The sequence below is a fragment of the Scomber japonicus genome, chromosome 16 (genome assembly GCF_027409825.1).
Source record: "Scomber japonicus isolate fScoJap1 chromosome 16, fScoJap1.pri, whole genome shotgun sequence".
Classification (NCBI taxonomy): domain Eukaryota; kingdom Metazoa; phylum Chordata; class Actinopteri; order Scombriformes; family Scombridae; genus Scomber; species Scomber japonicus.
Genome location: NC_070593.1, coordinates 9,162,546 through 9,189,825, shown reverse-complemented (window position 1 = coordinate 9,189,825; position 27,280 = coordinate 9,162,546). Strand labels below are relative to the sequence as shown.

The 27,280-nt window shown below is 39.4% G+C and overlaps 1 protein-coding gene across 1 annotated transcript; it reads left to right on the top strand.

Annotated features, from left to right (window-relative positions):
• Positions 1-27,280, top strand: stxbp5b (syntaxin binding protein 5b (tomosyn)). Its single transcript, XM_053335380.1, has 28 exons — positions 1-202; positions 2,188-2,285; positions 5,964-6,045; positions 6,388-6,488; positions 7,893-8,027; positions 9,810-9,873; positions 10,925-11,008; positions 12,900-13,023; positions 13,298-13,376; positions 14,045-14,199; positions 14,332-14,404; positions 15,261-15,408; positions 15,512-15,579; positions 15,705-15,745; positions 16,912-17,132; positions 17,625-17,809; positions 18,186-18,311; positions 18,466-18,617; positions 19,942-20,004; positions 20,106-20,162; positions 20,257-20,304; positions 21,376-21,426; positions 22,586-22,825; positions 23,691-24,048; positions 24,540-24,705; positions 25,339-25,450; positions 25,671-25,891; positions 25,980-27,280. The coding sequence occupies exons 1-28, from the start codon at positions 65-67 to the stop codon at positions 26,019-26,021; spliced, it is 3,432 nt and encodes a 1,143-aa protein (XP_053191355.1). The 5' UTR covers positions 1-64; the 3' UTR covers positions 26,022-27,280.

The following is a 27,280-nucleotide window of genomic DNA, read 5'->3' as shown; positions in this document are numbered from 1 at the left end:
CTATCCAATTTATGGTAGCGCGCCTGATCTGTTTTTTCACCCGTCGTGTCTGCACCGGAGGAAAATGAAGAAGTTTAACATTAGGAAGGTGTTGGATGGCTTGACAGCGTCTTCCTCCTCTGCAAATGCCCAGCCGGGTACTCCCAGAGAAAACGATGTTGTCCCGGAGACTCTCCAGTCGGAACATTTTCAGCTTTGCAAGGTGGGTTTTTTTCCCTCCTCCCCTCCTCTTTAATACGTTAATAAGCAGCTAACAGGATTGTTTTTTTTGCACACTGACAGTCAGATGACAGCAGCGTGACCAAACACTGGCGTTGTTTTCATCTCTATAATAAGCACTGCTCATTGGGATGGAAATAACTTGAGTGTCACCGAGTTAAAACACTGATATAGGCTTAGTGATACTTCCATTATGCACAGTTGCAAGTTACAGCAGAAATCTGAATGATTGACTGCCCCTTTTTTTTGGAAGCAGGGAGTGTTGTGTACTGTGGTTGTATCCCAGGCTTTCAAAGCACCATCACGGCTGTTTGCATTGCACTGAATCGTCGCCTCCAGTCACTGTTTTCCTTCATTACTGTAAGTCAGCTGGCTAAGCTAATCAGCTCACTGCAGTTACACTTAGAGGGCAAAACACATTTTTACTTAAAGGGTGTGCTCACATTTTTTTTTTCCAAGTGTGTTTTAAATTAACAGTCAATTGCCCAAATGAATGGTGAAACAGGTTTTTCTTGCTGTAACCATTCCTCCTGTGCAAAAATCCAGCTCAGTACTCTATATTCAATATCTATCAGCTTTACAGTGATAAAGTCCCTCTTTTTCTTACTATACTCTCAGCACAGCTCAACAGGGAAACGCTATGAGGAAATGCAGAAGGAATTTGATGCTATAGAGACTGTGAATGTGGCAGATATCCACTTGATATCACTAATGCAGGCTGGTGATGGCTCATACAAGCTTAATGAGCAACTTTTAATGCAATTTTTGTGCAATATTACTTGATTTTGCCCCCCCCCCCCCCCCCCCCCCCCCATTTAAATTGAAAGCACATTTGAAGAGGATCTATAAACAGCCAGCAGTGTTTATATGTGCACCTGACTGTTGTCTAAAATTGTGAACCTGTCCTTTAATATAACATTCACAGTTTTTGGCCACTCTGGTTCAAGCTGAAGCTAAAAAAAAATATTTCCTTGCATGCGGTTAAACTTACTGATCTGAGGTGGAAGAAAAGTAAGAAAATGTGAATTTGGTTGCAAAAAGGCCCCTCAGTTTAGTTTGGCTCAAAATTAACACCAGGCACCAGCCAAATACTGGTGAAATATGCAAGTAGCCGGGTAGATTTGCTTCACTCACCAGCCAAAAAAACAATGTTAATCTATTTAGTTGAACATCCACCAGACATTTGGCCGATGGACAAAAAAAGTTAATTTTGAGCCCAGTTAGATAACCATTTAATTGATCTAAATCAGACTGCTGAAGTCTTATGAGCTGAGACTAAACTTTTGAATGCATTTTTACACTGAACAAGGACAGTTTAATCTGTCCTATATACCTTATATTAAAATGTGTTATTAAGCAATCCATTCAGGGTCAGTTCTAGTGAGTAATAGTGTGTGTGTGTGTGCGTGTAATGTGTTGAACATCTTGTAGCGCCAGCCCACCAGCGTCCTCCCCAGCTGGGAGCAGAATAGGTCAGGTCCCCAGGTTACGGGGCCATGGCTTTACCTGTTATATAATTCTGCTGAAAGCCATACAGAGCTCATGCATGGCTGGGCAAGGTTTTCCAACCTGAAGCAACTGAGGTGTATAGATGATGCTTGATTATTACGGTAACATTTTGGTGGCTGTGGCGCTGCAAGATCCTGGCAATAAAGTGCACTCTGAGGCTGCAAATATGAGCCTTAAGATGGATCAAGTGAATTTATTACTGATGCTTTACAGGCTTCAGCCCACACACATGTCAGGCAGATCAGGAATTATTCCATCCCTTCCTTTGCACTAATGTTTATGCTTTATCTAATTTATTTTGATAATGAGGCTAATTTTCCACATTGATGGATTACATTTCTTGGAGATTATGATAATGTTTTTTCTCCAATGATGCCAGCTTGACTGTGTAGCGGGTGATTGATTCGCAGGCTCAATATCACTGATATCAATTCTGCCCTTTTTTTCTTTCTTCTACAGACTGTACGTCATGGCTTCCCATATCAACCATCCTCAATGGCTTTTGACCCCGTGCAGAAAATCTTGGCTGTGGGGACTCAGAGTGGAGCTTTGAGGCTGTATCCTTTCTTTCTTTTTTCTTTTTTTTCTTTTTCTTAAATGTATTTTGTTCGTGTGGGAATGACAAGAGCCACACAAGGAAAGTAAATCTTGGATGATTCCAGTGAATTTCTGTCTACATCCTTCTAACACACACACACACACACACAGACACAGAGCAGATCCATGTCTAACTTCGTGACACCCTATCCACAAATGACATATGATCAAGCTGCCTATCAACATTCCTCAAGTTCTGGGGAATTTGCACAGTGAGTGACCTTTTTTTTCTTCTTCTTGTTTTTTCTCTCACCTCGTGTCATCAAACGCAACAAAAAGCAAATCCAAACTACACGAAAGGAAGTGGAAGGAGCTCAGAGGTAGACGCTAGCTAGGGTAAGGTTGTTGTTTCTCTCCAAGTCGACAGCCTCCTTCTCCTGGAGCACCCGGGCTCATTAGCGGTATCTCTGCAGTAGCATGAACAGCTCCTCTGCCATATGCCGAGGAGCCAACCTCATCAACTGTGCTGCCCAGCCTGTGCCAGGATGCCACTTCATATGTGCTGTAAACATCACTGGGCTTGCACAACACACACATACACACACACACACAGTCAAGCTGCTACAGTGCTGTGTAAGGCTCCTTGGGCAGTTGGGAGTCAGTTTTGTATTTGTTTGTATGCTAGAGATATGAAATTTGTTTTTAGAGCTTGACCAACAACTTCAATGAGTCACAACAACAAAATTGCCCCCGGATTACAGACTATTAAACGCTGCATGTGCTGGTTTGGTCACATCCAGGTTATTCTGTTTACAACATGGCCTCAGGGTTGACCTATTAGTGTAACTACTCAGGGTTTCCCTTCGTGGTTAGGGTCGGCTTAATTTAGATATTCATTAGAAGTTGCTCCATCTTCGTCTTTATCCACTCTCCAGATTAAGAGAGCATTGTGTGTTTACGGAGCGACTCCCAGCGAACACACACACGCATTTGCTTCCATGTTGTCCTAATGTGCAAGGTGGAGCTGATGGGATTACTGTCATTCAGGCAATTGGTCCATTTATCAAAAGACAGGCTGTATTGATCCACCTCATTGCCCCTGGAGTTTGGAAACGCTGCCACAGCTCAGTAGACATAAGCTCAATGAGGTGTCTACAAGCAATAAATGTCTGCTTTTAAAAGATCTGTCTCTACTACAATGTTTTAATTAGTGTGTTACTGTAGACACTTCACTGCTCCTTCTGATGCGTGCCAAAACAAAATATAAACTTTCGCTGTGTTTTTTTGAGTTAGAGGCGAAGTGAAAGTTAAAAAAAAAAAAAAAATAGGACCCAGTAGAAAAATAAGGTGTCCGTTAATATTTCGACACTTTTTAAAAAACTCAACTTCTTGTTTCTGCCCTACAAACTGTAATTTGCTGTTGTCATTCAGCCTAAAATGTGCAAAATGGATGAAATATTACACAATTTTACAGTTTATTTCAATATATCTTTGCAGTTGATTGCTCATGCTGGCTGGATTGCAGAAATAGTGTTAAATAAACATCCCACGAGTCTGTGGCTTCCTCCTCTTTGTACTATAACTAGTCTAACATATACATTTACAAAGAACATTATCTCTTTTTTTCATTTGTGACCGTGCAAGTTTAAGACTTCCTGCAGTGATGACTATCAGCTGACTACTTGAGAAAACCTGCTGATGTTGAAATGCTGTGGTGAACCACAGTTGGTTTACCAAATGCAGAAGTTATGATATACAAAGAGTTGTGACTTTAAAGTGTACCATCATTTACTCTTGAGAGAAAAGAAGAAATCCTTTATAAAAGCTTTTTAAAAGAAAAATCAAAATGTATCTGAAAAATTTGGCACTTTTGTGTTTTATTTATTATAAATAGATTGTACATTTTTTTAATCATGAAATATTGCAAATAATCTCAATCCAACCACATTACTTTCCATTATAGCGATTTTCTTTTATGCACAGTCAGAGTTGACTAGGACGCTTACTGTGCTCATTCAATCCTTGAAGCATATGTTCTACTAATGAGGCAGCATTAGAAACATAGTCTAGGGAACCAAGTCTCAGTTGACAGATCATAGTTTGTATCTGTGTCTCCCATCGTCAATGTAAAGGCTTAGATCATGATCACACTTCTCTACGTGGAAGGAAGTTCCCAACAGAAAGCTCCACCAACTCACCACGGTGATAAAATCTTGTTTTGAGGTTCGTCTTAGTAATTTCCTGCTCGCCTAGAAAGTAGCTTGGCTCAGCAACGCCATTAACCTACATTGCATGAGAATCAGTTCAGACACAAGACATTTTAACATTGTAGTACACTGATGAGTGGATCCACGCAGCCTGTTTAAGAGGAAGCAACAATATGTGTGTCAACAGTAGTAAAGCTGCTGAAGTGATGCTGCTGCTGTATTAGCAATATGGGTAAATAGCAGTGTCACATGTGAGCATTTTTGCTCTTTAGACCATTGCTCTGTTTTTATTCATGCACCACCAGAAGCTATGAGACAGACTTAATGACTCCTCAAAATCCATCTCAGACCTGTGGAGACATGATATTCATTAATAATTCTGACAAATGTTATACAGAACCTGCTGGGCCTGGAGCTAAAACTGGACAGAAAGGTCACGGGTTGAATTTGAGTTCATTTAGCCAACGGCCTTCCACTGGCGCCAGCTGGAAGTCTTAAAGTCTGTGTTTGCCTCCATCCCTCTGCAGAAGTGATGTCCACTGTTGAGTCTGTCCTAATACGCTCTCCTGCAACCCCACCTTAGTTTGTTCAAGGCACTGAGGGATTGTTTGATCACAGCTGTGTTAATCCTGTTCAGACATACTATGCTGTGTCAGCTTAAAGTGGACTCAGATAGCGACACACAACTGTCTATCTGCAGAGTTTTTGCTCACTATGAGAAGCAGTGCACCTTTTTATTTTACTGTCCAATCCTCCTGTCTGGAGGTTTTCTTCATGATTAGATCTTGTGCTGCTTCCTTCTTCTTTTGTGCTGCCTTGCATGAGTCAGTGCACATACTATCTCTTTAAGAGTGATTACAGGCTGGTTGTAATAGCATAGCTTTTCCTCTCTGTGCTTCTCATTTTTGTGTGGTTTGTGGAAGTATTCTTTTTTCCTTTTTTTTTTTTTTTTTTTTTTTTAATTCTGTGGGATACATTACAGTCCTAGTTGCCTATGTGGCAATTCTCCGCTATGGCCTCAGTTCTTTCCCTCTTTTATTTCACAAGCAGTTCAAATTGAGGCCTGACAGCTGTTGTTAGTTGAATGGGTGGCCTGGCTGTTGTTAAATGGGTAGATTTAATTCCCTGAACTTTAAAGAGTCAAATAGAGAGTGGTGAGGGTTAAGTTAATCATGCTCCCGTTGTTCTGGCCGCCACATGTAAAAAAAAAAAAAAAAAAAAAAGAAAGAAAGAAAAGGCAGGCAGGACCAGCTGATTTTATTTATAACTCAACTGTTTGATTTGTTTCCTGTTTTTGTCAGTGTCTGTTCAAGAATGCAAAGTAATACTCGGATAAAAATGCAAAGCAGACCCTTTTTTATGAATTGTGAAGCTCAACACACATTTTTCGCTACTATCACATGGGGAACAGGGGTTTTCCCTTTCACTTCTGCATAAAAGAAACAATCTACTGGCAGCCGTCCACTTTTCTTTGACTGAGATGACTTTCAGCTTTGGCCGTGCGGGCGTGGAGTGCTACTGTCAGCATGAGAGCGGAGCTGCTGTCATCCAGCTCCAGTTCCTGATCAACGAGGTTTGGTTTCCTTATTTGGTTTTTCTCCTCTCCTCCTCCTCCTCCTCCTCCTCCTCACTCTCTGTCTGTCTAATATCTCCTATATCCACACGTGCATGCTACTGTAGACACTTGGGGATTGTTTAACATGTATAGATCATGAATCACTACTAGTTGTGTGATCTGTGCTTTTAGCAAACATGTTAATTAAATAGTCATGTTAGTTTAACCTACCTGCCTTCTTGTAATGCTCATGTAGTCGTGTACTCATCATTCAACCATATCTAACTGCTGATCCATGCCACACGATGTTTAATGTATTCTAATGATGTAGTAATTGCCCGTTTCTGACCCTGCCTACAGGGGGCGCTGGTGAGTGCCTTAGCTGATGACAGCATCCACCTGTGGAACCTGCGGCAAAAAATCCCTGCTATCCTGCATTCTCTCAAGTTCAACAGGGAGAGGTACAGTTATGTTTTTTTTCCTCCTCTCTCTGCTTCTCTGTTTGCAGAGAGGACGCATCTGTCGCTCTGTGAAGTGTGAACAAAATTTGGAAACAGCCCTCACAGCTGGCCGCATGCTTCTCGGCGCATAATTAGCTGTTTCGTTGCCATCAGATCTTAAAATAAAATAATGCATTATTTCTAGTGGTGTCGCAACAGCTCATGTTTTCCTGTTTAACAACATAGAAAGATTACCACTAGATTAACTTATGAAAATGAAACATCAGACAATGTAATAGTTTTGTCTCCTACTAAATTATCAAGGTATCTATCTACCGTCCATAATGTATAGGTCTTATGTCTCTTTAGAAAACAGATTTTAATCTCAATGAGTCTTTTTACCCTGGTCAAATTAAGCGGAAAAAACCCTTCCACACATTTTAGAGGAATAGCTCTTGGGCCAGTCAGCACCAGATTTGTGTCAAGTTTAAAATGTCAAGCTTTAAAGCTGCATTTACTGATATTTTTTGATGTTAATAATGAATCAACTAGCTACTCTATTGGTAAGGTAAAAGTGAAGCTCATTGTGATAAACCCACAGAGAACTGTTAACTAACTCCACAGCTTTCTTAGAGCTTTTTATCCCCTTTTTTTAGCTCACTGTTTTATTTTTTTGATCTTTAAATTTCTGCTCTTGTCATCCCTATTTAAGCTTTGATAAATCTGCTATACACTGCCTCCCTATCACCAAGCAGTAGACAGACAAAATGAGCAACTAGCAGTTCCAGATGTGTTTCTCTATGTTGCTCCAGAAGCTAAAGACTAGTGAATATTGGACTTATAGACCTGTGGATCCATCAAGCGGACAGAAAACATGACATCAAATCAATGCTAATGTTTCAGGATGTGTGAAAAAGATGTTTGCTATAAAAACTCTTTGTAGTGATATTTTCCCCCTCTCTTACAGTTAAGTCAGTGTATTTTTTTCAAAGATAGAAAAACAATGTAAGTCTATATCGGCCCTCCGTGTTTACTCCTAAGTTCCCTTTTCAATGAAAATCACGTGTGATGCCAGCTGAGGAATCATGTATGACATCTGGACAGATAAACAGACACTTAATAGCTAATATCAGTCCTGATCTGTCCTTTTGACGCTATAAATGTGGTGTGTATGACTAAATGTTTCTTCCTTCCTCTCGAGAAAAGACAGCAGTATTTACTCTGCTTATTCCTCCCCACTGATCTATATATAGTCTGCCTTCATTAGTGTGACACAGAGCAAGGCCTTTGTAATTAAATCTTAGTCACTTGCTTCTCCTTCCAGTTGGACCAGCATGATTAGGGACAAGGGTGACTCTTTGATGGGATTGAGTCATGAGATAATGAAAAGCCTGGTTATGATGCATCCTGATCTCCCCCTTACAGAATCACATACTGCCACCTGCCCTTCCAGAGCAAATGGCTTTACATCGGCACAGAAAGAGGAAACATCCACATCGTCAACGTGGAGTCCTTCACTCTCTCAGGCTACGTCATCATGTGGAACAAAGCCATCGAACTGTGAGTTTGTATTTCACAACTGTCACCCACACCCCTCCCTCTTTTTTTACTTACTGGCCATTAGCGTATCTTCTTGGTGCACTTGTGCAGTTGACAATCAACCAGGAAACTCTGAAACTTGAAGGAATGTGTTGGCAGAGACAGTGTGTCCTGCAAGACCAGAATACTGTAGTCCTGATCAGTCTGAAGGCGGTTTGGAGGTGGTGATTTTTTGTTACGCCAGAACTTGCCGTGGAGACCTCCGGAGGAGTTTGCTGCCTGATTTAACAGGAACATCTGTGATAGGAAGTGCCCACTTAATAACCCCAGTGACTTATCCTGTGTCACCCACTCCCCCGTGTAAACACCCACTGTAAGGATCACGGGGAGTATCACACCACACATCACGTCCTGTGCACTTGCTGAATGTTGTACGACATATATAACTTGGCAAGCAGTCTATGCAGGTAAAATTAGATTGTTGTGGGTAAAATCTGCGTCACCTAATGTTCTGAACAGCAACCATTGCCATGTCTTGTTATATTAGTTGTGCAGAACCTGAGTCTGTGCAAGGATTGGCACTGCAAACGGGTACTATGACAAAAAAATGAAAAACTTAAGCCAGTAGAAGTTTTTCTTTCCTTGTCATTTTTTTCTAGCAGCTACCACCAAGCTAAAAAAAAACCCCAAAAAACTTTAGACAGTGACTGGCAGCTAAAATTGGAAGTAGTGTATCAAGACGTGTGTGAGGCTGGTGGTGGAATCTGATAAATTGCTGTTTTAGATCTGGCAGTTGAAAGTGTCAGGGCACCAAAGTATGCCATCAGCTAAGATAAATGTCTCAAAAGCAGACAGTACAGATGGGAAATGATTGTGGCTGTCTGACTGCGGGGATGTGGATGGCATGAATAAAGAAAAATAGTATGACGTTTAAAGCATGATGTTCAGTGGTTTCTTTGCAGAACAATCTCTGATGGAAATATCTTTTTAACAGACTTTCTGCCTCACAGCTTTCAGAGGATTCACACTCCAGGTTATTCTGCAGTGGACAGAAACAGTTCATGGTCCTTATGATCATATTTATTTAGTGCTGCAGTGTAAAATACTGTTTATATTTTAATCCAGTTCTATTCCATATAGAAGATTTCACTCTAATAATAGTCTGACTGTAAACATATATATCCACATATATTTATTAGCATTATTCTTCTTAGTATTTATTTATAATAAAGTGGTGTATCGCAGTGTGGTGAGTACTGACTGGAGTTTGTATTCCAGTCTGTCCTTGCCTTTTTATTCACTGCTACATCTCTGACTGTATCGACTCATCAGCAGCAATGAGATCATTAGCCACTGGAGCCAGACCACATTCAGAGGCAGCAACACTTTCTTTAGGCCAGACCTTCACTTCCTCCGTGCCCCTTGCTCTGTTGCCACGGTGATGCTGTCTCTACACACTATAATCTCTCATAGACCCTCATGTGACCCTGCTCTGTGTCTCTCTGTTTGTCTCTCTCATATGTCTGTTGTCTCTGTTGCACTGATGCACATTTTTGTCTAATAAACTTGTTGTTTTTCTTTGTGCATGACCCAACATTTCTACTTTTTTACCACATTTACTTCCCTCAATGGTTCCTTATCATCCTCTCCCTCTAAAAACTACACAGTATATTTTAAATAAGAGTCATTTACATTTTACTGAGCAGGTATAGATCGTGTTTATCCACAATATGAAAATATTCTTACATTTACACACTCTTTCTCTGTTTTTTTCTGCCTCTTTTCTTCTTTAAACTTACACAGATCCACCAAGACACACCCAGGGCCTGTTGTGCACATCAGTGATAACCCCATGGATGAAGGAAAGGTAACTGATAATGGAGCAGAAACACATTTTTACCCTAAAAACCTGACACACAAAATCGTACCTTTTTTTGTTTGTTTGTCATGTGGCGGTTTACTTTTTCTGTGGATCACTGGCCTATTACAAAAGACACAATGTCAATACACTTTGTGCAGCTACAATGGAGACTGATAGCTAAACATTCACAGCTAATTAAAACGTCAATGGCAAACATCAGATTTTGGTGTCAAAATCAAAGAGCAGAGGTTTCTTCATAGGTTGTATTTTACTGTGAACTAAGGATGTGGGTTTGACTGTTGGCATGCCCCAGTGGTCACAATCTACTCAACTATATTGAACACAACAAGTTAATGCTGCTTATTTAAAGGTTTTTGTCTGAATATAATATCACAGAGTATTTATCATTACTGGTTAGTTTTTAGATTATTACTTTAATTTATTGGTTAAAACTTATTTTTACAGGTTCCATAGTTTCCCTGTAATTTCGTTGAAAGCCTCTTATATACATGTTACTGTCATTTCTTAAGTTATATGAAAAATTAAATAGCAGCCTTCCAAATAATTCATGGCATTCATTTACCATCATAATCTAGAGTCCGTGTAAAGTTGTAAATGACATGCAGGGAGGCATTCAAGTCAATAAATATTGGAAATGTGGTTTTCTAATATTCCAGTATTCAATGGTTCTCAATTGGATCCATTGTAATTGATTTTAGCAATTATTTTAAGGAAAGGAAATTCCTCTTGTAATCAACTATGCATCTACTGTAGAATTTTCTGGTACACATAAGTTAGTTTGTACTCTCTATATTATTTGTTTAGGCTAAGGACATTGTTTATTTTCTCTATAATTAGTACCAAATTATAGTTCATTCAAGGAAATGATGATTCAAGGAAGTGTATAAATATTGTTAAAGAAGATCCATCCTGAACATGGACTTGAGAGACGGCAATCATACAGTCAGATTACCTCCAGGCTCTGTTAATTATGCAGAATGTGTTTTCATGGCAGTCAGCTAAGATGTGCTTTGCTTTGTTGTCTTGTTATTTGCAGCTTCTGATTGGATTTGAGTGTGGGGTGGTGGTGCTGTGGGATTTGAAGTGCAAAAAAGCAGACTACCGCTACAATTACGATGAGGTAAAGTAATATTTACTTTCAAGTCAATTCTTGTGAAGGTATTAGTTTGTTTTGTTAAAAGGTTTCTTCACTATTGTCTCAGCAACATGTTTACTCTTGTTATGTTTTGCTTAATCTACGCCTTTCGTCACATGTAGCTCTTGTGAAACCAGAAATACCAGAGAAACAAGAACAAGTTTGTTTGATTATTGCTCCAACTTCTTAAATTTACGCGCTTCTGTTTTAAAATAAGATGAGAAGCATTTTAAAAGCAGAAAAATGGAAAAATAGTGTCTTAGCACTATTAAAGGATTAGTCTGGTGATATTCTGAATTTTTCTTATTGTCAACAAATGTTATGAAAAGACCAAAACCAACAATTAAACTTATCTAAATGTGAAGTATTGCTGTACTGTTGTCCAAAGACTGTTAAAAAACACATAAATGAGCGACACCGTTGTGCTGAGTGATATGTTCCTTTATTACAAATAACATGGGCACTGTAGTTTATTTTGTGTATACTTCCTGTTGTTGCATGTACTAAAGTTGTTTTATTTCCTGTCTGAAAGTAGTCCCAAAAAACACTTACACCTACAAAGCCTGAGTTTCATGTTTGCAGTTAGATCTAGGTGTAGGTAAAGTGATTGATAATATGAATGTAAGTGTTTTGTTATGCTGATGATATTGTGTTGTTTGCAGTGAACGAGATTAATGTACAAACCTGTTAAATATTTTGAGTTGATTAGATTATAGATTATACATTTTATAGATTATACATTTTACAAAGCAACATGAACGGCAGACAGCCATATAATTAAGTTTGGTTTAAAGCCTCTAAAGTACTGTAGTTCTCATACATACCTTAGTCTGGTTTTTAATGAAAATATGCTTTACAGAGCACTGCACTAAGGTATGTTATGAATAAATGAAATAGTGTCCTGACCTTAGTTTTTTTAAACTTTGCTAAACTTTGCGATTCAGTGGTAGGGCCAATTTCACTTTATGCTGCAGGAGTGTGAGGTTTTAAGGATGCCCCTTACCCCAGTATTGTATATTGCATACCTTTTTAATGCAGGAGACTGAAGGAGGAATGGCAGTCCTGTCTTGTAAAGCAGACAAGTGAAATGGTGAGGGTTAGGGTGACTTCCTTATTTAGTTTCCAGAGGAAAGACTGACCAAAACAATCTTTAACTGAGATCAAGCACACAGTTATCCCAGCTCAAGAGAGGCCACTACAATATTTTCTGTCTGATTTTAATTTAATTTTTTTAGAAATAATCAGTGTCATATAAATACAGTCAAACAAAAACTATTAAAGATCTACAAGGAACAATAGAAGGACATTCATCAGAAGGAAAGCTTAGAAACTACATTCAAATAAAAGACAATGACTATACAGAACCACGGATAAAATTTAATTTACTGTGTTCGTTTAAGAAGTGGTGCTTTGCCTCAGGCAGATATATATATTCCTGGAGAGCAACCTTTGTGTGTTTTTTTGGGATCTCTGTGTTGTCAAGGATGATCTGTTTTGGTTGTCTTAGTATCAATCAAATACTGAGAAATGGTGTAAAAGTGCCCAGTTTGGTAGCAAATGAGTCCTTTTTAAAGACGAAGCTATATATTATGACCCGTTTTTAAAGATGTATGTCTCCAGGAGACTCAGAAGGACTTTGAGAGCTACAGACAGACCGGCGAAGTCTGAAAATATTGAAAAGCGTCTAACACACTTTTGGTTTTGGTCTTTTCATGTGTATTTTTGGACAGTGAGTAAAATAGAGAATATCACGGGAATTAAAGTTTAAGTAGGTTGCACGCAAAGCTGCTACAAATGTATCAGTGCCCAGCTGTAAAAATGTGTATGTACTTCATCTGTCACACACACTCATGATGTGCTGCTGTGTGTCTTCCAGGCGATCCACTCAGTTGCCTGGCACCATGAGGGTAAACAGTTTGTTTGCAGCCACTCTGATGGCACTCTGACCACATGGAATGTACGAGCCCCGGCCAAGCCTGCACAGATCATCACACCACATGGTACGAGCTGTTGAATACACACAGTTGTTTACACACACACAGAGACACACATGCAGGCATACTGAATGGAAACCACCTGTCTTTAAAAGCACACATTGTGGCTCAAAATCTGTCCAGTCTTAGAGATTTACAAAACAGATGGATGGTGGCAGCATTTCCGCACATGTACAGAAACATGTGGACCACTCTGTACAAAATGTGCACACTTTTCCTTCACTTCTGCTAATTAAAATTAAATGATGTGCTTTTTTTCCCTTTTTATTACCTTCTTTAGGAAAGCAGCCTAAGGATGGAAAAAAGCCAGAACCATGCAAGCCTATCCTGAAGGTGGAATACAAAACAACAAGGGCTGGGTAAGTGTGATGGTGGACGGTAGCAAGTCCCCACCCATCCTGTGTCTTACCAACTCTGTTTTGGATCCATATCCTGTACTGAAAGCAGCCTTTCCTGTTATTCTAGCATAACAGCATATATTTTAAAAGGCCAGTCCTGTGGTGGACTCTTCGTATGCTGGTGGAAATTAGGTGGATATTTGTATAGGCTGTTTTTGTTTACCTGCGATTGTGAGATAACTGATTTTTGACCGTGGCAAATGATTAATTATGATCAAGCATTTTATGTTAAGAGGACAAAATAAAAAGACAAAAATCTGTTGTCTTCTGGTGGCCAATTAATTTTCATGTTTTATGTGAAAACAAAATTAAATGGCTTTGTGTAGAGTTGACATGACCACGAAAGCACAAACTATTTCACTGAAACTGAATAAATTATCCTTTTTATGCCATAGTCTACTGGAATTAGGGGACAGGGATTAATCTAGGTTTGTCATTATAATTAAAAAGTAGGCTCCTCCCATCATTCTTGAAATGGGGCCAAATCATCTCCAGAGAAAACACAAGTCAGATTTCAGTGTCCCTCTTTAGCTATTTATCATTGATTGAACCTTGTAGCTTTTCATTTTCACAGCAAAAATACTATTGAATAGGCAATTAAAATGTTTGTGTGTGTTTCCTGTACTCAGGGACCCATTCATGGTCCTATCCGGAGGTCTGTCTTACGATACATTGGGGAGGAGAGCCTGTCTGACTGTGATGCATGGAAAGAGCACTACCGTCCTGGAGATGGACTACCCCATTGTAGATTTCCTAACGCTGTGTGAAACTCCTTATCCAAATGGTGAGTTGCAGCATTTCACTCCTGACAGAATTTGATCATTTGTGTTGGAGTCTGTATTAGCCCAATGACATTATATCATTATATCTGTTAATTTGTGATGTCTGTTTTTTTGTTGTTGTTTTTTTTTGCCAGACTTTCAAGAGCCTTATGCTGTGGTGGTCCTTCTCGAGAGGGATTTAGTTTTAATAGACCTCGGACAGATTGGGTGAATATTTTGCTTTCTAAATATGGTTTAGTCTGAGTATTTTGTGGTGTGCATGTAAGAAAGTATAACATACAGATAAACACTATGGGTCAGCAAGAGAAATGCTAATTTTTGACTATATTGATCGTTTTAGTCAGCCAAGTAGACATTTCCAATTTAAATAGATTTACTTTAATACATTTATGGGAAAAAAAAGACTAAGTCATGATCCATCTCTTTGAAGCTGTACTAATGAATGTTTACAGAATACAAATGAGCTGTCACATTCACTTATGTCTGTTTTTGACCTACTCCTATATTTCAAATGTCTGATAAGAGTTTAAATGTGTAATTTAATCTCAGCTTCTTATCCCAAATGAAATTGATTTGTTGTCAACGATTATGTTTGTCTTTGTAATTGTTATGAATTATTCTTTGTTACTTGAGTATACTTTGCCTATATTTATCCTCATAGGCCAATTATATTAAAAAAAGGGCAAATATCGGCCTTTCTTCCCCCGATGAAATATTGACATTTTAATGCAGTTACAGCTAAAACTGGCAGTGAGTGTGTATAAAGATTTCACTCAATAAATGCAGCAATTTTGGGAAACCCAACCAACTTAATTTATACAGAGTCCTTGATTTAGTTTGAATTGTTATTTTCAACAGTGCCCTCAATTACCTTATTTCCTCCCATTTCACTCACTAATGATAAAATTACAATCTCACAACCAGTTAGTGTAACATTTAAATGTGGTTGGTTCACTTATGGTTGACTGGCAGTAAGTAGGCTGTCGTGCATCAAGTTGACAGAGAGATACATTGGTGATGTGCTATATTTTCATATTTATCGCATGTTCCATTGCTTTGACAGGTACCCGATATTTGAGAATCCGTACCCTCTGACTATCCACGAGTCACCAGTGACCTGCTGTGAGTACTTTGCCGACTGCCCTCCAGAACTTATTCCTGCACTTTACTCCATTGGCAGCCGGCAAAAGAGACAAGTTTACAGCAAGAAGGTAGGCTTTAGGAGACATTTGTACATTTAAAAAGTGGTAGCAATGAAGAAAGAAGCCTCATATTAGTGCATTTATTAACTTAACATGTTTTACATTTTTACAGGAGTGGCCCATCAGTGGGGGGAACTGGGGCCAAGGCACACAGAGTTACCCAGAGATCATAATCACTGGGTTAGTAACTGATGATCATTGAATGACTGAATGTGTCATTCATGCACAACCTTGAATTACTTGCACTGTGAACAAATTGGCTTGTATTCCTTTTTCAAAAATATGCTTTTCCCTTTCCAAAATAGACATGCTGATGGGTCGATCAAATTTTGGGATGCCTCTGCATGTGAGTAGTTTAAGTTTCTTATTTTGTCTGTGTTGTATAAACATGTGCATAAAGAAATATTTTGTGCACCAAAGATTTAGATTTACTTTAGTAGAATGATACAATAAATGATGGTCATGATATTGCTTGGGCTTTTTATCCAGATTTTGGAAGTGCCTGAATAATAGGTGTAATGGCCCTTTATGCACCTTCGTTCCAAGTTAGGATAATAGGGAACAGTCTTGTCAAGTATGTAACATTTTGGCAGCAATTTAAAATTAACAAAGTTGTATTCTATATATTCTCATCATTTCAACATGCCTCTTAAACTTACGTCATTCTTTCCTCTTGAATTTGAAACACTGGATTGAAGTGGTTCCTCTCAGATATTAGAGAGGCACAATTCAAAGAGTTGTTCTGACATTTAGGGCATTTTCAGACCTCTAGTTCGATTGTTTGGTCCGCAGCAGGCAATAAATTGTTACAATGTAGCATACAGACTTTGGCACGGTTTGGTTTCACATACGCATATTTCTAAACGAACCGTAATATGTAATGACTGCTCCTTATAGATCACTGCACACAGTTGGGACTTTCTTTGTCGGAGGATTTTGATATGAGCAGCCACACAGGGCATCACAGGGCGCACACACCAAAAAAAAAAGTTCAGTTTTCTATCACTTATTTGCGCATCCTCTTCTTTCTATGATGTCACCGAGGTTGAAACAAATAATGAGCCTATTTTGACAATATAAGGAGTAGAAGGTCGTCAGAAAAATAAATACTCAAGTAAAGTACAGATACCTGGAAAATCTACTTAAGTACAATAATGAAGTACTTCGTTGCTTCCCACCCCTGCTAATTTTTGGCAGATATGACATTTCCTATAGCCATAGTGAGTTTTGAAGCAGCTAAATATTCTGTTTTAGCATATATGTACACAACAGTATCATCTGCATACATTAATATGTTCTCTACATAATACTGTTTGGATTGGTTCTGCATAGCCAAATTCACAAGTATTTAACCTAGTGGCTGACCCAGTGTGGACTACACGCTGCTTGGGACAATATAGTTTACATAAACACACTTCATTATGTCCTATTCAGATCTGGTTGCTAACCTGGGTACATTAGCTAAACGCAGTAGATTATCATTTTGTTCTAACCTTTTTTCTTTCCTCATAGTAATGCTTCAAGTGCTGTACAAGCTAAAGACTGCCAAGGTGTTTGAGAGGGCTCGGGGTAAGGAGGAGAAGCCAAATACAGAAATAGTGGAGGAGGACCCGTTTGCGATCCAGACTTTGTCCTGGTGCCCAGAGAGCAGGATGCTCTGTGTGGCTGGGGTGTCGGCCCACGTTATCATCTATAGATTCAGCAAACAGGAAGTCACCACTGAAGATGTCCAAGTGAGTAAATAGTCATTGACAATGTGTTATCAAAATATCTGAATAACAAATGAATCCTTAAATAAGATTACGTTTTAGTCTTGACATGTTTTATTTAAGAGCTCAGTCTTTCGCTTTCTTTTTTGGCAGAGTAAGACAGGTCAGGTTGTGACAGCATAGGGAAAAATGTTGTTTCTAGCATGATTTTATCCAAGAAAGGAGAGATGGGTGTACAGGCATTTTGAGAAGTGGAGGTCAAACATGTCAAGCCTTTTTATGTCAGTCTATTGTGAAGCTTCCTTGCTCAAACCTTCAGGGAGGTGTGCTCTACTGCACAAGATGTCATGATAACTGTAGGCAGCAAACAAGCACAAAAAACTTTCAAAAAGAGGCAAGAGCACTTTGATGGTTATGAAAGGCTGCCTTAACTCTTTATGTTGAGGTTTCAGTAACAGTGTGCCATCTTCAGAGCTTAACTTGTTTTTGACATGTCACATTATTTCTTATGTTAAGCTTTTGGAGGTGCGGATGCAGTGTGAGTTTAGCTACGTGGACTCCCCCGACCCAGGAGGGGAGCAGACCCCCAACCTGCCAACGCCAGGAGCTTCCTCCAGCCCTCAGGAGACGGAGCCTCCCACTCATCCATCCACAGGCAGCAATTCCACTGATGGACCACGAGACAACATACCATGCCTCCAGTATGAACAATTACGTTGTCTTCTTCATTTTGCAAAAAAAGTAGAATTGTGCACAGACATTTATAAGATTGGGTCACTGAATAGACCAAAAACTGATGCCAAAAAGATAATTCCAGTAAATGATATTGTCATCCGTTAATTTCTTCCAGTCATCTATTAAATCATTTACAGAATTTCTACATCGGAGCAAATTATGCCCTTTATAAAAATGTTAAGAATGATGAAGATGTTTTGACAGTAAGAAAGGGGGAAAGCGGGAACAACTAATAAAGAGTGATGATGTTGTCATTGTAGCTTACCCACAAGGTGATGATTTATTTCAGGGAACTCAGTAATATGTAGCCTGCTGTCTCATCCCACTGTGTGTTTGATGCAGGGTGCGGAGCTCCCCGCTGAAGCAGTCTCCAGGCTACCAGGTGGAGCTGGTGATCCAGCTGGTGTGGGTTAGCGGGGAGCCACCTCAGCCAATCACCAGCTTGGCTATAAACTCATCATACGGCCTGTAAGTCTCTACGGGCAGAACACTTGATATTTTGATCACATCAACTATATGCACACACTTGTTCTGACAGTGGTGGTTATACCTAATAGCATCCTGTCACACAGCTGTAAAGAACAATACATAAAAATATCCACTCATCCCTGCTGTGTTGCAGTGTGGTGTTTGGGAACAGTAATGGCCTCGCTGTGGTGGACTACCTCCAGAAGACTCTGCTTCTCAACATGGGCACATCGGAGCTGTACAGCCCATCTGACCCGTACCAGAGGCAGCCTCACTCCCCACGCAAAGCACGACAGCCCTCTGGAGGTGAGCAGCACTCCAACAATTTGTCGGTCACTCCCCATACTGTAGCTAAGTACCTGAACTGACCACTTTGGCTAACACATCCCTGAAATAAACCCTCTTTTTTTTTTGTTTACTAATGTCATATTCCTGTGTGTTGCTAAAGCTTTTGATACAGTTAGCTGAATGGCCCTGACTCTGGCTTTTAGAGGTGGGTTAGGGAGGCAGGGCTGACATTTGGCATCCGCCTTGACTTCACACCATGAGCGTCGCCCCCTGCAGTAACTCCTCTCCCTCAACAGGGGGCATCACTCACAGATTCTCCATCTGTTCAATTGGACAGTGGAGCATGCATGTTAGTGATCTGTGCGCTCTGAGCTGTATCATTTGCTGCCCTGCTCTAATAGAATAACCTTTTGATTTGTTTTAATCATAAATCAATACATGAGCCTTGATTACTAGTTTATTTTTTAGTTTCTGTCATGTTTCTGTCTTTTATTGTGTTTTTCTCCATCTGTGTTCTCTCTAACATCCTTTCATTCACTGTTTGCATTCATTCTTTCACTCAGTCTCAGTGGCCTGGTGCTAGATTCAAAATGCTTGTCTTTGAGCTCCCCTCAGTGAAAAGCATTTTTTTTTACTGGTGCGACCTGCAGAAATATATTTTAGTGTTTAATTTCAGTTTTTGAATTTTAGCAGCAGGGCTCTGAGACTCGAAGTTTTCTCCACTTTGTCATTTATGATTTCTGTTCATTTTTTCTGTCTGACTCTTTTTATTGTTGGTCTCTCTTCTGTGATTTGGTTAAGACATTCCACCTGTGAAGGTGAAGTCTTGCATGTCCAGACTTTCTAACTTATATTCTGAGTCTATGAAAAAACTACGTTCATCTCAAGTCAGTAAGTCATGTTGCCTGAGAATTTCTATTCCCACTGTATCATTTTTCTCCTCTAAGTATTCCCTCTTTGTAATGAAGGTACACTCCTTGATTTTGATGCAGCATCCCTACATCCTCTTTTTTTTTTTTTTTCTTAAAACATTTAAATTTGCAGTTTAGTTTCAAAACATCAACAATGAACACTTGAGGGAGCTGTAACAAAATCAGGGAGTGTGTATTTAAACCCTGTCTCTTGCTTTGCTAGACAAACACTGACACCTTGACTTAACAAATTTGCATTAGTGCGGCTTTTTTTCTACACTGTTTGTGCTGCTACCTCTACCTTTGTTCAAATTCGCTACCCTTTTATTTTTTATCCATGTGTTCTGTAGGAATTGCTTAAAATTAGCATGAGTTGCTAATGTAAGAGTTCATTCCACTATGTTTAATAACAAACTTTGTGGCTCCCACAGCACTCTGTGATACCAACGATGGGTCCAACACCTCAGAGGACCGCTGCAAATCACCTACTTCAGGTAACCCTCTCTGAAATCTCACTGCTTCTTACACATCAAACTAATACTTTTATCATTTTAATACAATACATTTCATTCAAATGCTGCTGTTTGTCATGTAGGATCTACCTCACCCTGCAATTCTGATGATGAACGTAAACAGAAGTTCATACAAAAGGGTACTGGTTTGTCAGATGCTGCATATCCCCTTAAATTTAAGTATTTATAAAATGGCTATAGTTATTGATTTGTCTTTTTGAACCTTATTTTCAGTGAAGTTCAAAAGCAGGCGCTTTTCCAAGACGGTTGCCAATGACTTTGGTAGTGTATCATCCAAATGTATTTCTTCTGAGTACTCACTCTTTCTCTCTGAATGGCAGCGTCCTAACCACACTGTGCCTTAATCCTACGTCAGTCTGTGCATCTTGTGCCAATGAAAGAAAAGAAGCTCATTCAAGGAAAATTTGTTTTTTGCTAATCATATGGTTTGGGGCTCTCCCAGTTGATTTATGATATTAATCAGGATTCTTTATCAATTGCATGACAGGAAATCTTTAGAATTTCAGGCCTCAGATTTTCTATGCAGAATTTTTTGGCTAAATGCTGTTGGCTGCTGTTACAAAACTGAAAATATCATGCCAAATGGGCAAATGTTACTTTCACTAACTCAAGCATAGAAAATCTGCTTCATGCCTCATTCTTTACAGTACTAATGTCTAACCATGTCACTTAAATGTGTAAGTGAATTATTTCTCTTCGACTGTACACACAGGGCTTCAGTGCAGTGTTAACTGTTTGGCTACCCACTGATTTTTTTTTCCTCCTCTCCCTCTTTGCATAAATATGTTCACTGAATTATAATTACCTTATTTCCTGACTGCTCTTTGCTTTATTTGATATTACAGGCCTCCTTGGTTGTCTGTGATGCTTCTAAGCCTCATTCGTATTCTCAGGGTTTCTCTTGAGGGTGGTTATAGACTGTAACAGGCGACTTTTGGGATTTTTACACAATTTGGCAACACACTTGGTAGTAAACAACAAAATAAGAAGAAATAACCAAAATCAATTAAAAATGTTTTTGGAAGCATCACATTTCTCTTGAAGTAATGCAAAAGTCAGTTTCCCCATGTGCAGCATATATGTGCAGCATGTATATCCTCAACAGTTTTCCTACAGTCTGTATCACCACTCTTAAGTATGACTGAAAATCATGATTTTTTCAAAATAATTGTGCTCTTATGTTTTTACATTGAAAACTTTCCCAAATGACTGAAATGATGAATCATCAATTGTAATTGATTTGAAAACTTTTTTATTTATTTTTTTACAAACATTCCCATTTTGGCCATTATTCTTTCCTCATAAAATAGGGATATTTGTTTCTTTTTACAGCCAAGATGTCACGGAAAATTAGTTCATCTAGTGAGCAAAAGCCAGACCAGGGTAAGCCAAAACTACTGACTTCAAGTTTCTAATCTCTACATTTTCTTACAGGTGTGTGACTTGAATCTTCTGCTTTGTAAAAGACTTCTATGAGAGTATTGCTTACTGTATGATTGCATGTTGATGTGTTGTGCAGTATTGTACGCTGAGACCAACACTTTATCTTTGTTTGCACTGTGAGCAGAGGGCAAGCGCCAAAATTGGCACTCTCTCACATTTAGGAAGCGCTTTTGTTGTGTGAAAGAAGGCAAGACAGCAACCAGGATGAGCCAGAAGGGGTCCATCTATAGAACTAAGTCAGCTCCCGTTTTCAGTGAGTGGACCAGCCATGGTCTGACTTGGGCTGAAGTGGGATAACTGTTACTAATCCCCAACACTGCTGGGGCTTCAATTCCCATTTGATTGACATATGACACTAATCCTCTCACAATGACCTGTTTCCTTCTTTTTGAGGAAGTTCCACTGGCTTGACTGCGCCCAGTGTCCAAGTTTCTTTCTTTTCTTGTTTACAGTTTTTCCTTGTGAAGAACACACACATCGGGCGGAGTGTTTAGCCTTCCCCTCTGTGTCACAAATCTTTTTGTGTTTGTGCTGGGATCCCTCATTAGCTTTTTAAAGAGGGTAAAAGCTTGTGTTTCAGCTGCTGTCAGTGCTGTAATTAGGCATTAATAATTGCTGCTCTTTAAATACCAGTTCTTCCTTGGAAGTCACTGTATTACTACCTGCACATCTTACACATTTTTTCACATTGAGACTGTTGTTGTTGTCTAATTTTAATTACGAAAAAGTAAACTAAGAAACTTTTTAAAAATGAAAATTTCAATGTGAACAGCAAAAGCATCTCAATGTCAAAAAGCTTTTTGGTGTACACTCAAGAAAGAGTTTGTGGTTTTTTCCGTCTTGGGTTACTTTAATAAAAGTGTTTGAGGATGTGTTCCACTTCACAAAACGATGCACAACAATCAAGCATTTGTTTGCAATAAACAGAGTCATAATAACTTAACTGGGTTTTGACCTGATGGTTTGTCTCATTAACATCTCTAATTCTTGTTTGTGTGGAGAAGTCCTCAAATAAACCTTATCTCTTACCTCTTATCTCTTTCATTTCACACAAATCATTTCCTCATTATCTCATTTCTGTGCTCACTGTGTTATCCAGATGCCAAGGATAACTCATTCAGCCGCTCACGTAGTTCAAGTGTAACCAGCATAGACAGAGAATCTCGAGAGGCCATCTCCTCCTTCTACTTCTGTGAGAGCTTCCCCAGGAAGACGGACAGCCTGGTCAGCCCCTGTGTGTTGGTGGGTACCACGCAGGGCTCTGTGATGATGGTGGCCCTCAGCCTGCCGCCCGGTGGGGACCAAAGACTGCAGCAACCCGTCGGGATCTCCTCCTGCGGTAAGAGGCTGAACTGAATTGGATATCATTCCTTAAGTGTTGATCTGCATGTGACTCTGGAAAGTCCCCTGGGTCAGCTGTGACCCTAAATGACCTCTATTGACCAATAGTTAAAACTGACACAGTAATTTCTTACAGCACAGTCATCACTCCCAGCTCCTTATCTCACATTCCCAACAGACACGAGAGGGCCAATTCTGTTAGGCAGGCATTAGATGTGTGTTAAAGATAGAAACTAAAATTCGGTGTAATGCAGATAATAATGATTTTGTTTTGTCAGTTACTTTGGAACAAAAAAAGAAAGTTCTCTGGCCTTCATGGCTGAAATGTCTTTGTGGTCTTTGGCACTGTGAATAGTTAAATTCAGGAAGGAAGTGGTGGAGGAGAGAGGTCGAGGGAAATTGTGGTGACTTGAAATGTCAGAGTGTAAGAGGGTTTTGTTTCCAAAACAGTGCATTAGCCAAAATGTAAGTTCAGTCCCACAAATCTCCCTATAAAGTTGAGTCATGCATTGTATATTCATTAGAAAGCATATAAACTCCCCACATGCACTGTTTAAAATTAAGCCAAAAGCCAAAAGCTATATATAACAATATTACCAAATGCCTCAATGGTCACATGGAGTTTATATGGCCCCACAAAGTATATTGAGACTACATGGAACTAAACTTTAACCTGATAGTTCCGGTTGTACACCAGCCATGTGCCTTTTAGATAAGATAAAAATAGATACTTAATTCAAACCATGAGTGCAGCATAGCAGCACCTCATGCATGGTTAGCAGAAAAAAGTCAGTCCAAAATTTTAAAAATGCGGTTAAAAAACCCCTTACACTTAAATATATTGGTCACACTCATTTTTCCAGGCACCCTTGCCAGACTCAAAGGAGGCATTTTGACGATGGCCCTCCTGGACTCCACTGGAGCTCTGCTGCCCCCATCCTATGAGTCGTGGTATGACCCAAATGCCTCAGATGAAGAGAAGGAGAAGAGCAGGAGGCGCAGGCCAGCCTCCCCTCCCTCATCACAAGAGGGCCAGGACTCCCAGTTCGCCGTGCTGTGTTCAGAGAAACAGGCCAAGGTGGTGGCCCTGCCCTCCCAAACCCGCATCTACAAACACAACATCACAGAGACCTCCTTCCTGTTGAGGGCTGATGTCGTGCAGATGGCCGGAACTAACTGCATCGCCTGTTTCTGTGCTAATGGACACATCATGACTCTGAGGTAATGTTATTTATCATTATTATTTATTAATCATGTTTTTTAGGGGGAGTAGGGGTGTAAAATATGAATGTCAAAATAGATTTATAATTTCCCTGCTATTGAATAGATGTGATGAATCTCACTTTGTGCCATGCTATTAACTCTACTAATAATGAAATCCTGGACTAGTGGTATGTTTATTATTTAAAATCTAACTATACATGATAAGATATTGACTTAGAGCAGATCCACTAAAAAGTATTGGAATTGGTAATTATTTATTTATTTATTTAAAAGGGACATTGCACATGAATGGACAAGTATAAAGTGTGTGATAATGTAAGGTGCATATCAAGTGACGAGACAAAAAACATTACACAATCATAAGACAACTATAAATTGCGTATCTTTTTTTTGTTTTGAAAATCTCTGATCAAACTCTACTAACTACACGGGTATAATACATTTCTTAACATATTTTCAATGTGTCTACAAACTCTTCTCTGTGACAGTTTGCCCAGTCTACGGCCTCTGCTAGATGTGAACTACCTACCACTTACAGACATGCGGATAGCCCGGACGTTCTGCTTCTCTAACCTGGGTCAGGCCTTGTACCTCACCTCCCCCACCGAGATCCAGAGGATCTCGTACAGCCAGGAAACCTGCGACAACCTGCAGGTCAGTCAGCTGTTATCAGTGAATGGGTTAGACCTTGAAAATCTTGAACTCGTGTTTCATTTCCAGATACTGCCAAGTAGATTTGGACTGAATCAAATTTAATTACAGTTTGTGGGTGCAGACAACCTTCCTCGAGGTGATTTTGGTGTTTGATGAACGCAGATATATTTAGTTACAACACACAGCTGTTAATGTTTCCTGTCTCACTCAACCTTGTTCTGTGCATAGACTGTAGAGCCATTTGAATGTTATGGATGTCATGCTTATAACAAATCTTTAGACTTCTAATCTTTTTGTCATTTGGCTCCAGACCAGCTACTGCATTCCTTTTTGGCAAGTAAAAATCTGGGATCTTTGTCCAGATATTACATCAAGTTTATCATGAAGTAAATAAAAACACACAAGAAGGCCAATACAGCGTACTCATTAGCATCAATTTCAAATGCCAGTGAGAGTTATTTTGACTTAAAAAATGGAACAATGCATAGTTGCATGAACACTATCAACACTTTGAAAGGCATGGATTAAAAAGAGGTTAATAAGAAAACAGTTGAGTGCTTTATAAGTCAGTCAATATGTCTACAAGTAAAAGACAAAAAAATGGACATGTGCTGGTGTTTCTGTTTCCTCCAGGAGATGCTCAGTGAGTTATTTACCCCCGTGGAGACACCAGAGGCTCCTAACAGAGGCTTCTTCAAAGGCCTTTTTGGTGGAGGGGCTCAGTCTCTGGATCGTGAGGACCTCTGTGAGTACTGAACAATCATTACATCAGAGGGTTTTAAGCCTCAGCTATGACTTCTAGTTCATCATGTGTGTTAGTTTCAATGCCACTGGTTTCTTATCAAAGCCACTAATCAGGGGGATTTTGGGGATGGCATGGGTGACGTTTCAGATTTTAAATTTCTTTAACCACCAAGGTATCATTTGAGTTGATAACACATGATTCCTGTTTTTGTCTCTGGTAGTCGGTGAAACAGCTTCTGGTAAGGCTTCCCGAAGCCTGGCCCAGCACATCCCTGGCACCGGCAACATGGAGGGCATGAAGGGTGCAGCTTCGGGGGTTGTTGGAGATCTGGCCCGTGCCCGGATAGCTTTGGATGAGAGAGGGCAGAAACTGGGAGAGCTGGAGGAGAGAACAGCTGCCATGATGTCCAGCGCAGATTCCTTCTCCAAACATGCTCATGATGTACGCATTTGGCATCTGTTTAAGCAAGTTGTTTTCACATTAACTTCTTTTGTTTTTGACTCTCATTTATTCCTTTTTTTGCCCTCAGATGATGCTGAAGTACAAAGACAAGAAGTGGTACCAGCTCTGATGGCAGCGTGTGGAGCATCGGACTCTAAATACACACACACCAGTATCTCTGAGGAGCTGCAGGTCCCTCTTCTTCTCTGTTTCTCTCCATGGGGGTTCTGCTCAACAGACTCATGCTTTTATTCTCAGCACAATATCACATACTCTGCATTACCTCAGTCACCAGAGGACTGCCGCAGAGTAGACACTGGCCAACCCGACGTAACGAAAATGGAAAGAAATGGAAGAAGAGAAGCTCCTAGGAATCTCTCTTTCCATTTCACCCGAGAGCGATGATATTCATTTAACATCATTTCGCAGGAAAGGAGAGACGGGACCTTACATATCCATCAGTCATGCAGTCATTTATAAATATATATATGTATATATACGTATATATACATATATATGTATACATACACACCCTGCTATTTAGTTGTGAAAGAGGAAAGACAATGCTGCAAAACATGTACTTGTGGTGGCCTGATTGCAATTGTTATTTTCCTTTCTCTGCCCTTTATGCCAAACGCAGTGGACTTAAATGAGGAGAAAAGTCTGAAGACCTCCCTGTCCTTCAAATCTAATCAAGTCAATGATGATGTACGTTTCTATAGGAATGATTGAATCAATGAAGGACTCGTGTTTGTTTGTTTTTCTGGTCTAAATTATTTTGAGAGTTTGATTGCTATGCTTTTGTCAGTCTGTTTTTGTCATTTTGTGTCCAGAAAGGGCCTTTCAAGCACTTAGAACAGTAGAAATATGGACAGTGAAATGATGAATCTATTGCCTCTCATCGAATAAGGGCTGGTAGTACACTAGTTCATCACCAAGCATTTCTTTTACAGCATTTTCCCGCTGAGTTTTTTTTTTAGGTGAGGCAAACTAATTATGTGTTTTCTGAAAGTCACTTTGGTTTTTATTTTAAATTAGATTATTTATTGGAACAGAATAATAGATAAAAAGTAAAAGAAGTTTCTATGTTGGGCATTAATTTTTTTTTTTTCCTTTGTCAATTAAATGCACAAAAAGTGCTGAAAATGTTTACCCCCCAATGAAGAGTTTACATTGATCTATGAGAAAGATAAAAAGTTGATACACTGGAAAAACCCCTGAAGGTCTTATATACTTCTAGCTTTCATGGGGCTGTAGCGAAGTCACGTACGTGAAAGATGTTGAAGGTGTTGAAGGGCAAGACAAAGATTGTCCTTAGTATAATTAGATTGCATAAATGTATATTTTGGTTACAATTCTGAGTTTTTTGTGATAAAGATTCTATCTATA